The following is a 12,992-nucleotide window of genomic DNA, read 5'->3' as shown; positions in this document are numbered from 1 at the left end:
TCCTCCTTCTTCTCCCCTCTCCCCCGTTCCAAGGAGCCAGGCTTGCTGACAGACAGATGGACCAATGGACAGATGGCTTCCTTTGCCTGGCTAAATTTAGTGGCCGGTGGGGTGCAGAGGGGGCCTCTGCTCATCCTGGAGGCCAGCCCAGGCCCTCAAGGGGTTTTGGCACAAGGCTCCAATGGGTCTCCTTAGCTGCTCAGACACCCTTGCTTGGAGCACACACATCTGCTCCTGTTAGAGCCTCAGTTCTGACCCTGACATTCAGAAAACAGACTGTCATGGAGGATTATTTCACTTGAGGTTTTCATATCTAGAGCACGCCCCAAAGAAAAAGAAGTAAAAGCAATTGCATTTCTCTTCCCAGATCTCTTTTTTCCTAGTAACTTTGCCAGAGTAAGAGAGGCACCTGATAGGATCAATGCATCTTTCACTGGTTCTAAAATGCATCTTTCCATCCAGGACTATGTTTTCCCGCCCTTGCCCCCACTCCAGCATCCCCAGGGACAGACATCTGTGATTGTTCTAGGCATTGTGGGGAGCAGGGGTGGGCAGGGCAGGGATCAGAGTTTACAGGGGACGTGGTGCTTTCACACTCCACAGATTTTATTGAAAACAGCCCTGTGATGTAAGCACCGAAACCCCCCATTTTACAGATAAGGAAACTGAGGCTCTAGAAATTGAGTGCCTTGCCTAAGTAGCTCCCGTGCCGGCCAGTGGCTGGAGAGGAGGCTCCCCAAAGTCTGAGAGCTTGGCCCAGAGCCCACCCTGAGACTCCAGTATTTGAGAGCTGCCAGACCTTATAAGCCCAAAGGCCAAGTGGCTGGCTCTGGTATTGGGCCAGACCTTGTAGGGAGACAAAGCAGTGCTGCCAAGCCCTCAGCCCCAGGACAGCCTCCTCTGCCTGGCTAAATTTAGCCGCTCTATGGAGTGTAGAGGGGGCCTGTGTCCGTCCTGGAGGCCAGCCCAGGCCCTCAAGGGGGTCAGCACAGATTCCAATGGTCTCCTTAGCCATTCAGGGTCCCTGACTTGCAGGGATAACACCTCTGCTTGAAGAGTTCAGGCCAGTCCCCCACACCGGGCCCGTCGGTGTCCCAGGGCTCGCTCAACGCCACTCGACTCCTTAGATGATGGCCAGCACAGGGCCCTGGGCCAGTGTACAGACACTGTCAAGGGGAGGTTGTAGGGGCAGGCATTTATGGGGAGGCCACAGCAGGGGTCCTCATGGTCGGCCTCTCCCAGACCTTGCACTGCTTCTCTGGCCTCTTCTAACCTCCCCAGCTGTGGGCCATGACCTGGCCGGAGCCCCTTCTCCCCAGCATCTGAGGCATCACAACCCCCTGGTTCTCCTCCATCCTTTTGAGTCATTTCCTCTTGGTCCCCATCCACTTCCTGCCCCTGGAATATGGGGACTCCTTGGGCCGACCTAGGTCCCTGCCCCCTAAACACTGAGCGCTCCTTGGGAGGCTTGTCTCCTTGCCTCCTGATGTTGCTGAAACTTTTACACCCACGTGGCAGCCACGTGCCCACCCACCTCCTCGGGCTCCTACCTCTATCTTTTCTTCTAAATCCAACTGTATTGAGGAGTAACTGACATACAATAAAATGTACCCATTTTAGGCACAGAGTTTGATGAGTTTTGACAAATGCATGTCACCCCCACCCCCACCCGTCATCTCTCACCTTAGAATGTTCCCTCCTGTTCTTTTGCTGTCAATCTCTCCCCAACCCCCAGCCAATTACTGATCTGTTTTGTCACTAGATTTGTTTTGCTTTTTCTAGAATTTCATGGAGGTGGAATTGCACAGTATGAGCTTCTTTCACTCAGCACAAGGGTTTTAAGCTTCATCCATGCTGTGGCATATATCAATAGCTTGCTCCTTTTTTTCACTGAGAAGTATTCTTGTCGTATGGACATACCACAGCTTGTTGTCCTTCCCCCGTTGATGGTCATTTGGGTTGTGTTCGGTTTGGGGCTGTGATGAGTAAAGCTACCATAGACAGTTGAGTTCAGTTCTTTGTGTGGACATTAGGTCATTTTCTGATTTTGTACCTCCATTTCTCCCGGTGCGGCCCCAATGAGGTCTCTCCTACCCCTGTGAGGGGTGTAGCATGGGAGGCATGGGGAGCATAACATGGGCCAATGGAGGGGGCAGGACAAGGCCACGGACATTTTGGCAGCTGCCATCCCTGAGCCAGTGCAAAGTGAGCCGGGGCTTGCCCCAGAACTCCCTCTTGGGTGAGTGGCTGTGAGGTAGGAAACCTCTGTTTACCTTGGCTGCTCCATCCTGACCTGCCAGGCTCCATGCTGTGAGCTGGCAAGGCTGGGTTTGTGCAGGCTTGGGTGGGGGCAGAGGTGAAGCCGGCCTGCCCATGACCTCCAGCAGCTGATGGAAGTCCTGGAGCTGCCCTGTCTCCTAAGCAAGCCCCCCAAGTCCATCTTAGCTCCACGCTCTGCCTATACATCATGAGGAAATCAGCTACATAGTCAGGCTCTCAGAGTCTTGGGGATCTTTTATCCGTAAAATGGAGCCCTAACCCCTGGCTTGGCCCATCTCAAGGAGCTGGCTGGGCACCGAGGGAGATGCAGAGTATGCAGAGGTTTGGGGATCTGAGAGGTCCTAGTGATGGACCACGCAGAAGGAAGCATCCTGCCCCTCCTTGGCTCCAGCTGTGAGCCGTGTGCCAAATCTTGCCCTTCCCCCCACATAAAGTCTAGGAGCTCCTAAGGGCGAGTTCTGTCTCTTCCAGTCATGGCTGGCTTCATGGATGTGTGCTCTATGAAGGTGCACTGGACCCCATGCTCAGAAAGGCCCTGGTCTTGGTTTTAATGCTCTGCTGTCACTGTTATGAAACTCTTACTTTTTAAACAAAGGGCTCCGCATTTTCATTTTGTACTCAGCTTGCAAATTCCAAAGTCAGTCCTGTCTCTGGCTCTGTGGGCAGGGCCTGATTTCCCTTCCCAAGGCAGCTGGGCAAAGGATTAGATACAGAAACTTCATGAATGAATCTTCCCTACAGAGGAAGAGAATCAGGGAGATGGGGATGCACAGCTATTCCTTTTGCAGAGCCCCTGCTCCCAGAGGGCAGGGTCACCTGGGTGAGTCAGGAGTTAATATCAAGCAGCCTCTCAAAGGGTCTTGGACAATGTGAGCTGAAGGAAGCCATGGAGAGGTGCCTTTGAGCTGGGCTTGGAAGGGTCAGAAATTGAAGGCATCCTTGGGGTTCAAGGAGGGCAAGGAAGCAGAGCGAGAAACCTCAGGGAGAGATTCAGGACCCACAGAATAGTCAGGGCTGGAGGCCCCTGATATTTAGGTTCCAGGCCTAGCCCTGCCCCAGACCAAGTCGTAAACCCCTCCCAGCCTGTTTCCTCACTGATGACATGTGAGTCTTAACATGTGCAGGGGGTTTGAACACATGCACCAACTATCAAGTGCTGTCCCTGTGAGGAGCAGAGTTGTGTCTCTGCCATTTGGGAGTGGCTGGGGAAGTCAGTGCCTTATCTCAGAGGAAGAGGGCAATCCCTGGCTGGCAATGTGGGAACCCCAGACCTCGACTCTTGTTCCCAGAGGTGAGGTGGGTATAGCTGGTGACAGCTCAGGTAGACACACGGGCAGATGGTGGAGCCTCATTAGGAAAACAGATGGTGATGACCCTCCATTGCCCCCGGCACTCAGCCTTTATTTCTCTACCAACTTCACGTCAACAGGTGGGTTCAGGGCCCTCCCACCATCCCCCACCTCAAGATCTCCCTTCCCTTCAGCAGGACAGAAGCAGAGAATCTCTGTGGGCTAGTGCCCAGGGGAGCCCCGCCTGACTGAGAGAGGGGAGGGAAGAAAGGTGTGGTAAGAGGCCACAGAGCCCGGAGCCCATTTGTCTGCAAGGCAGGCTAAGGGGGCTTTTTGATTCTGGGGACCAGGACAGGGATGTGAGTCTTGATTTACACATAAAAGAATCACTTGGTATACTCTCCAGGAGGGGTGAGGATGTACATTGACCCACTGTTTTCTTCCATGCCTAATTTTCGCCAGAGGGGCAAGAGCCGAATTAAAAGAACATTTATGTCCATCAAACGCTCTTTTCCCATCATCCAACATGATCCACAATGGACACACATTCTTCCAGCAATGAGGGAGGGAGAGTAAGTGCTGTTGGGTAACTAGCCATTCTTAGTGACATCCTTTCAGCTCACGGATATGTGGGGTTGGAGGTGAAGAGTGAGGCCAAGAGTCTAGAAGACTCAGAATCACCCAGCCATGCAGACTGTGGGATGGTGCACACAGGGTTGAGCTGAGAGGGCACAGTGATCAGGTACCCAAGGATGTCTGGGGTCTTAGGCACCAGGGACATGGAGGGCAAATCCAGCCTCTGCTTGGCAGACTGGACAGCAACGAGACTTGGCATGTCTCATTTGCTTAGGACAGGGAAATCTCAGTCTGGGAGTGTCCAGAACTGAGGCAGCCAAGCCAGCTGTCTCCTGGGAAGGGGATCCTTACCCAGCAACCCCCCCCCACTACCATCTCCCTCCCACTGACCCTTCAACCCCCTGCACATATAAACAGTAAGAGGCTCAAACCCTCACGTGCCAACTTTGTGGGAAAAGAGCAAAGTGGAGGGGGGTTGTCTGCCCTCACTGTGCACAGCTGGGCCCAGATGTCCTCCCCTTCACCGCCCCCCGTCCCGCTGACCAGGCCCCAGACCAGGCACTAAGTGAGAGGTCAGAGCTAGCAGGAACTCCAGGAGTCCTCCATCAGTACAGAAGCACCAGTGACCAAGTAAAATGCCCAGCCTCCAAGCAAGGGGGTGCCTGCTCCAGAATGTGCTCATAGATTTGGGGGTAGAGGCCTCTGCATGTCTGGATCTGCTTCCAGCTCTGGCTTCTGGGCAGGCCCCTCCTAGGCTGCTGCTCTGGAGCTGGAACGTCAGGGGTGAACTTCCCAGGAGAGTCCCAGAGGCATGAGTTGCACAGCCCCCATGCATATGGAAGCAAGGACAGAGACCCTCGGCAGGGCCCAGTGAGCAAGCGGTGAGCGTGACGGCAGTGTGGGGAGTAGGAGTGAACGCTTGGGCATCATCAGGCTGAGGTACGCACTGGAGACTCCACTCTGTTCCCAGCACTCACTTCTTGTCCTTTTCTTCTGGAAGAAAGACCCAAGAGTATGCTGAGATGTATGTGTGACGGTACACAGCCAGACTGGTTCTGTATGGCCCCTCCCACCCTCCATTTCTCTCGGGACAGCTGCATTCTCCCACGGTATCAGTCAGGGGACCCAGTTCCACTGAGTCTTCTGATGCAGCTCCACATATCCAGCTGCTGCCCGGGCACATTTCCCTGATGCCCCCTGGGCCTCCTTCACTCCACATGTTCTATCAACACCTCCAGCCCACTCCAGGGCATATTTTCCTCTCAGTTTTCAGTTTGGGGAACCACTACCTAGCATGACGACATCCAGAAACTGGTGGCATTAACTCTTTGTTCATCCCATAGACTCAGGCTTGCTGAGTCTACCACCGATGTCTCTCGAGTTCTCTTCCTCCTGCTGCCCCATGCCTCAAGTCCTCTCAGCCCTGCTCTTAGCCCCCATCTTACCTCACCATCACCCTCCTGCCCCTGGCATCACATTACAAATCCAGCCTGTCATCCCCTTTGATGGCTCTCCATTGCCTTCAGAATAAAGTGCAAGCCCCCCTCGCATTCTGGACTCTCCCAGATCAGCTCCTCTAGGCCTCCCTTCCCCTCGGTCTGGCCCTTTGGCTTCTGCCTGACAGCTGCTCAGTCACACCTAGGTATGGCCAAGAGATGGGGCAAGAGGACCACCCCCCCTCGCCTACCCCCTGCGGATGACCCAGCATCTGCAATTCTCCCCAGGACACATCCCTCATAAATCATAGGGAAGCTTATAAGTATCAGGCCTCAGTAAAACTTCCCTAAAAGGCCACCAGGCTGGCTGGGAATGTAACAGGGTCCCCTCTCTCACCCCCGCCCCATCCGGCTTTAGAAGGCCCAAGGGACTCTGCAGCCACACAGGGCAGAGCTGTCTGGGCTTGTGGCAGGCACACACCAGGCCACCTCTCAGATGTGGCTGCAGGTGCCCAGCCTGAGGCTTTCCCGTGGGCCCCATAGCCACTCCCTACAGCAGGGTACCGCCCTTTCAAGCCACGCCTCACCAGAACCATAGTCAACATCTCAGGTTAATGGTGGAGATGGAGGTGTTGCCCAGGACCAGTTCGCCCTGGGCTGGGACTCAGTGTCTCCCCCTAGACCAGCTCAACACAGCTCATCAGCCTCCCTGCTTTGACCCTCCCATCTGTCCTCCATGGTTACCCCAGTCCCTTCCATGCTTCTACCCTTCTGTGGCTCACACTGCCATGAGGATAATGCCCAGGGTCCTTACCTTGGCATTCGAGGCCCTTTCCACACTGGAGCCTCACTTCTCTACCCTGCACTCTGAGCCCCAGCCCCACTAGAGACGCCAAGCCATGCTAGCCCAGCCCTTTCACCCCCAAGTTCCATCCTCCCCGTTTGAACCTCTGCTTAGATCTTGTCTCTTCTGGAAATCACCTGCAACCCTTAGCCAGCAGGGATTGCTTCTTGCCTAGCCCTTCCAACCTGCCCTGTCCTGTTAGGTGCCTTCCCTCCTCTCAGGCCAGGAAGCTTCTACCATGTGCCAGCCAGTCCCGAACATAGGCTTTTCCCCATTGGCTGAGAAATTTTCTCAGTTCTAAGTTTTCTCAAGAAAATGTGCTGAACTCCTTAGTAGATATGGCTGCTAGGGAAGGCTCTCAGGGAAGACAGAGAAACTGCCCCAGCTGCCAATGAGGCCTGACTTCCCAGGTGAGTTAGCGTGATCAAGGCCGGCCAGCAGAATTCCTGGTAGGTCACCTCTGTGCTTCAGCCAGAAATGGAGAAGCCCTGGGCCCCCAAGGGTGGAGTTTTAGGTGACAGTCCTATTTCCTTCTTCAGCTCCCTAGGAGTGTCCACGGTGGGTGGGTCAGAAAGAACCATACTGGGGGCAAAATGCCTTGTCTGGCTCCCGCTACCTCACCCGTGGGTCCCAACAAGGCCTTGCTTTGGCTGAGTACCTACTTCTACCTCTAAATGGTCTGGTCACACTATGGACAGACCTGTGGTGGGCCAGCTTCTCCAGAGAAAGAAGGCCAACTTGTTTTAGTCCCTTTAATAAGATAAAATGTTTACAGCGTCTAGGAGGGTTGGCCAGTGTGAGACAGAAGCCAATTGATCGCCTTGGCCCCTATGGAATGACAAGCACGTGATCTATTTATAGCCCTCCCCCCAACTCCAGGCTTCCTCCCCTGGGGCCGTGACACATTCCTGCCTGAGATGACCCTCAAGGACCCAGCTGCTCCAGTGCAGGCCTTGGGCTATGGCTGGGACTAATCCAGACCCTCCCTAGCAATCTGGCCACGGGGCTACTGCCTTGGCTCAAACTCCCAGGAACAGGGAGTTTCTCATCCCTGCCTTCTTCCATTTCTAGGCAGCTCTGGCAGTGAGAAGATGGTGCCTCCCTCGTCCTTGGGAGGTTAGAATCACCTACTCTCTCAGGCTCCTCCACCAGCAGAAGCTGGCAGATGGATGCCATGCCCCAGCCCCCTCCTCTAAACACTGCCTCCAATGCTGACCCTGCCATTCTTCCTCTATTACTGGATCAAGGCAGACCCAGAGCTGTGAGCTTAGAAACAGAGAACCCCCTCTTCCACCCTCCTACAAGGTAACACCAAAGAGGCCAATCCAGTGTGGTCTGGGATCCTGGAGGTGGTCAGTGGCTGCTCACTCCATGCCTGGGAGACTGCCCTGAGAATATCTGCATTAAGACAGGCTGGGTTCAGAGAAGTCAGAGGCCAAGGCCCAGAGAAGGGCACACTGGGCCTGGCCATGCAGGGTGGATGGCAAGTGAGGAGAGGGAGGCAGCATGGCCCTGAGTAGTGATCCTGCTGGCTGTGCCCTTGTAGCACAAGACCCTGCAGGTATCGTGAGTCATAGCCACCAGAGCAGAGCCCCTTCTTGTCCTCTACTTGGTGATCCAAGAATACTTCTTTCTCTGTATAGACAGGGAGGCTGAAGTTGGCACCAGCCCGTTGCCGCCTGGGAGCAGAGGCAGGCAGGGAAGTGGGCAGGGAAACAGGCTAGAGGCAAGCAGGGTGGGGAGGGTCTGGGGCTTCCTACTCACCATCCACGTGGTTCCGGGACAGGTACTTGAGGGCCTCATCAAGCAGGATGACAGGCAGAGATATCTGGAGCACCACTACCCACTGGCGCCCACTCAGTGGGGTCACCTGGAAAATAAGCTGGGGAGTGGGGAGGTTTGGTTAAGGGAAGGACTTCTCATGTCCCCGTGATCCACCTGCTTCATACACCTGGGCTGCAATGGACCCGACATGAGCAACTCCAAGATGCTCCTTGAGGTCCCACCTCCAGATCTTTGTCCACTCTGTTTCCCCTGCCAGAAGTGCCCTCCCCTGCCCTTAGCCAAGGACCAAATCCTGTTGGTCCTGTTGAGAAGTGGGAGGCATTCTGTACTGGGGAAGAGCATAGTATTTCCTCCTGCCCTAGCCTTGGGAAATTCCCCAGAACAAGAAGTCTGGTCTCCACCTCTTCTGTTCCCCAAGTCTGAGGGCTCCTGAAGCACAGGCTGTGTGCACCAAGCACCTTCAGATCTCCCCACTCCCAGTCCTCCAGGCTTTCCATAGCAAAAGGGTCCACAGAGGCCCAGTGACCAACCCAGGGCCAGAAATGTTAAAGGAAGGTTTGGACCCTGTTGCAGAAGGGGTTTGGAGTGGGGCAGAAACTCACGGGCAGGGGTGGCACCAGCAGGATGAGGAAGTGCAGGGCCATGGACATGGCCACAGCTGCCAGCAGCCAAGGGTTCAGCCAGGGTGGCATCCGCAGCAGCGACTGGTTCTCCGAGACACTGCCAATGGTACAGGATACTCATCTTGGGCCAGGATGGGAGCAGGCCCTGCGGTGGGCACCCATCCACCCATGTGGAGGTGCAGGGAGTGGCCTGAGCCTCAGAATTTCCCTAATTGGGCCTGTAGACTGGAGTGCTTCTGGGAGGCCAGTGCAGCTGGGAGGGATGTGTCACAGTTGTCTGTTCAGCCCCCCAGCAGCCTGTCCTTAGAGCTTGAACCTCCTTTCTCTGTCCCTCAGACCCAATCCTGGCCCCTCCGTTTCTTTAGACCCCAATCTTGGCCCTCATTGTTCCCTAGATCTCAATTCTGGCCCCACTCATCCTCAAAACCCTCTTCTGGACCCCTCTGATCCTCAGCCCCCACACTTAGGCCTCACCCCCCATCCCTCAACCCACTCCGGGCCCCTCAGCCCAGCCCACCTGTTGAGGGCATTGCACATTTCAATGGTCACCAGCACAGACAAGGCCATGGTTGTGGGGAAGCGTGACTCGAAGACCTCGCAGTCAATGTCAGCAAAGAGTGGGTTGTCCTCGGAGCACTTCAGGAAGTTCCTCTGAGGGCACCAAGGTGGGGTTGGGTGGGGTTGGGGAGAACAGTGGTCATGGAGGGGCCAGTGTGGGGGAAGAGGGAAGCCTCACTCCGTCCTCAGCCTATATCTGAGGACATAATACAACCAGTGGGCAGGGTGCTGCCATGGGGTGGGCCCAAGGAGGGGTGCCTACCCAGGATGGGGTCAGAGGGACTACGCTGTTCCAGAGAAAGGAGAAGCTAGCATTAGGATGGGGAGGACAGCAGAGGGCCCTGGGATCAGAGGGAGGATGCAGGCATTACCCTGAAGGTGCTTGGGGAGTCCTGAATACTGGGGATGCAGGACTGAGGGTGGTGATTACCTGAGACCACAGAATAAATAAATGCATATGAAAACCAATCAGCCAAATTGTTTGAATAGAATTCACCTTTGGTGGGTAGACAAAGGCTGCATGTACTCCCAATCACCATTAAATAAGATTCCACTCATACTTCCCTCCAATTCTGCCACTGAAATTGAGCTCTACCACACTTGCCTTTTGCTTACAACATGGATTAATGAATTGCTAGGTGCAGGCTTACTACACAGCTTCTTCGTAATTAAGAAGAAGCTCTCGGGGCTTGATAAGGGAAGTGGCTCTTGCCCCTGCGGCCCCGGGGGAGAGTTTTCTTCCTGTTCATAAACTTTGCTCACAGATTCTTCTGTGATAAGATGCTGAGCTGAGGCCATGTATGAGAACTTCTGGCTTGTTCTCTTTTGCATTACTGGGATGAGTGTGAATGTTCATAACTGTTAAACAGCTCTGTTCTCTAGTAATATAAGTTTGTTCTCTGGACTCTCCTCTGAACACAGAGATCTTTTAAGCTAAAGGTTCAGAAACTGGAATCACATGCTGTAAAAATAACCCTCAAAGAGAAGCCTGTAAAATGACCGGCTGTCTGAGCTCCTGTCCAGTAAATACATCCCTGTTTTCCCACACTGCATAAATATGGGTAAGGTGACTTTCAGCCAGAAGGGGCCGCTAGCACTTTCCTTTTCTCCCTCACGCAGGATAAAAAATTACAAAAGACTAAGGCTTGGTCAGATTTCTTATTTTAACAAAGAGATGGAGGTTCTTATCTCATTTAAGCCAGCAGTGGGATTTTCTCCCCAAATCGAGCTCCGTTTTTATTTGGCATGTTTTTATTTGGCACTGATCATAGAGCAAGAAGACCAAATGCCCCTGCCTGCTGTGCCACTGTGGTCAGCACCCCCCCACCCCCCCGCCTTTCCAGATCTCAATGGCCTGTGTACACATGTACATACAAATGCCGTATACACACCTCCCACTCAGGCATGTGCACGCCTAGATCCTTATGCATGTGCAGAGGGAAAAAATACAAAAAGGATCACACTAAGAGGTTTCAATAGATAAATACACTGTCCAGTTTAAACCTTCTGGGTTTTACCTGTGTGCCTCTGCCACATGCGTACATTATGCCCCAGGTCATGGGTCATAGAGTGGCCTCCTGAATTGATTAGAAGGTACATCGGGCTGAAACTTCAGTCTCCTAGTTTCATCATGAGCCTTGTGGTGGTGGGGGCCTGTTTCTTTGGGTGAAGCCACTGTTCTGCCTATTCCTTCCCTTTGCCTCTCTGGCTATTTCCTATTTACCTTATGCTGCAAGGCCTCCTCTGTGTTTCATTAACTTAATTCATCTGTACGTAGCTCTTGCTATGTGCCAGATGTTGGTCTAAGCACTTGACAAGCATTGATTCAGTTAATCCTCCTGATAGCCTTATGAGGCTGAGGCAGTTCTATTATTATCCATTTTGTAGATAAGGAAACTAATACAGAGAGGTTAAGTAGCCTGTCCAGAGTTACACAGCTGGTGTGTGGTGGAACTAGGGTTTGAACCCCGGGCAGCCTGGATCCAGGCTCCATACTCTGTGCTCTTAGTCACTGCTGCATTTTTGACAGCTTTCTTCAGGAACCAAGCAGGCGGGGGAGGGGGAGAGGGCTCTAGTCAGTTCTGCTGAAATTCCAGCATCTGAAGCTGAAAGTTCTACCTTAGGTCTAACCTTTGACCACCTCCAAGTCTCAGAGACACCTGCATTCTCTGCTGCAGCACTTCTCACCTTAAAATGTGAACGCCCACTGCCATGCTCTTCCCAGCTCTTTCCAGAGACTTTGCCTGCTTGGTCACTACTAATTTGTGCCTGGCATACAGTTGGTGCTCAATAGCCATTTCTTAACCAGATGGATAAATGAGAAATGGAATGACCTGAGGACAGTTGGGAAGTTGGCACCAAGGGGACTGGGGACTAATTCGTAGTGGGCGTGGGGTATGTGTCGACCATGACCCCCAGCTGTCTGGCTGGCATGGGTGACCAGGGAGGCAGTAGAACTGAGATGGGGATGAAGGAAAGGGATTATCTGGGGAAAGGTGATAGATCTGATCTTGGACTTAGTGAATACAATGGGCCTGTGGGACATCCCAGGGGAGGTATCCAGCTGGAATTTTGGGACTGGGCTCAGAAGAAACATTGTGACAGCGCAGTGGCGGGGGAGAGGGGGATCCTGGGAGATTTGAGATCTATAGATAAAGAAGGTTAATTGAGACAATGCTGGAAGAAGGCAGCAGCGGGATGGTGAGCACGCCCTTGCTCTGCATCTTGCTGCTCCCACAGGAGCTAAATGAGCAGAGGTGCCTGAGGTTGGCCCGAGCCTTCTGCCAAGGGCTCGGGGGCACGAGCCTTTGGGATGAGGGCATGGGCCTATGCTCTGCACTGCTGCAAGAAAGGAGAGCCCATGAGCTTCAGGGCTGGTGGGTACAAGAAAAGCGTCCCTGAGCTGACTGTACCTAGATACGAACACTGCGAGAATGCCTGAAATCATCACAGAGCCTCCCCAGGCAGGATGGGGCAATGAGTCAGGTCCCTCTTTTGAGCTCTTCTATCTACAAGAAGGTAATGAAGACAGACACTCTCAGAGGAAAAAGATCCCAAATCCCTGCAGCTCTCAGCTTTACATGAGAATTCCAAAACTGACATTGCCAGATTCACTGCAAAGGTTCTTTCAAGCAAAGGAGATGCCCAGACAGAGGGTCAGATTGACAGACAGAGCTGAGGGGTCTCCTTGCTTGCTCAGTTCAGAGCTGTGCTGAGCTAAGCCAGCCCTGTGGTGGGCATGTACCAGCTAGGTGACTTCAAGAGGTCAGTGGATCCCTTTCTTGAGAAGCATGTTGTTATAGGGGTGGGGTGGGGAGGGAGAGCCTGGCAGATTCTTCCCTCCATTCTTAATCTCCTTATTTAAAAAAAATTTAATGTATATTTATTTCTGAAGAGAGAGAGAGAGAGAGAGAGAGACAGAGAGAGCACATGGGTGGGGGAGGGGCAGTGAAGGGGGAGACACAGAATCCAAAGCAGGCTCCAATCTCTGAGCTGTTAGCACAGAGCCCAACGCAGGGCCTGAACTCACGAACCATGAGATCATGACCTGAGCCAAAGTCGGACACTTAACTAACTGAGCCACCCAGGTGCCCCTCTTAAT

General features: G+C 53.4%; 1 protein-coding gene across 4 annotated transcripts in view; it reads right to left on the bottom strand.

Annotated features, from left to right (window-relative positions):
* Positions 1-3,660: 3,660 nt before the first annotated feature.
* The window catches only part of ATP2A3 (ATPase sarcoplasmic/endoplasmic reticulum Ca2+ transporting 3), a 34,503-nt gene continuing 25,171 nt past the window's right edge, over positions 3,661-12,992 (bottom strand). Inside the window, exons 18-21 of one of the 4 annotated variants that reach the window (XM_043583371.1) lie at positions 9,351-9,484; positions 8,813-8,930; positions 8,190-8,307; positions 3,661-5,135 (exon numbers count right to left, since the gene is read on the bottom strand). In XM_043583371.1, the coding sequence (XP_043439306.1) occupies positions 5,119-5,135; positions 8,190-8,307; positions 8,813-8,930; positions 9,351-9,484 (387 nt within the window). In that variant the 3' untranslated portion in view covers positions 3,661-5,118. Of the gene's footprint in view, positions 5,139-7,677; positions 7,839-8,189; positions 8,308-8,812; positions 8,931-9,350; positions 9,485-12,992 lie in introns of those variants that run through there. The other 3 variants (XM_043583370.1, XM_043583373.1, XM_043583372.1) reach the window with 3 other exon arrangements.

Source organism: Prionailurus bengalensis, chromosome E1 (assembly GCF_016509475.1).
Source record: "Prionailurus bengalensis isolate Pbe53 chromosome E1, Fcat_Pben_1.1_paternal_pri, whole genome shotgun sequence".
Taxonomy (NCBI): domain Eukaryota; kingdom Metazoa; phylum Chordata; class Mammalia; order Carnivora; family Felidae; genus Prionailurus; species Prionailurus bengalensis.
The sequence above is the reverse complement of the archived record's forward strand: the minus strand, read 5'-3'. Positions and strand labels throughout refer to the sequence as shown.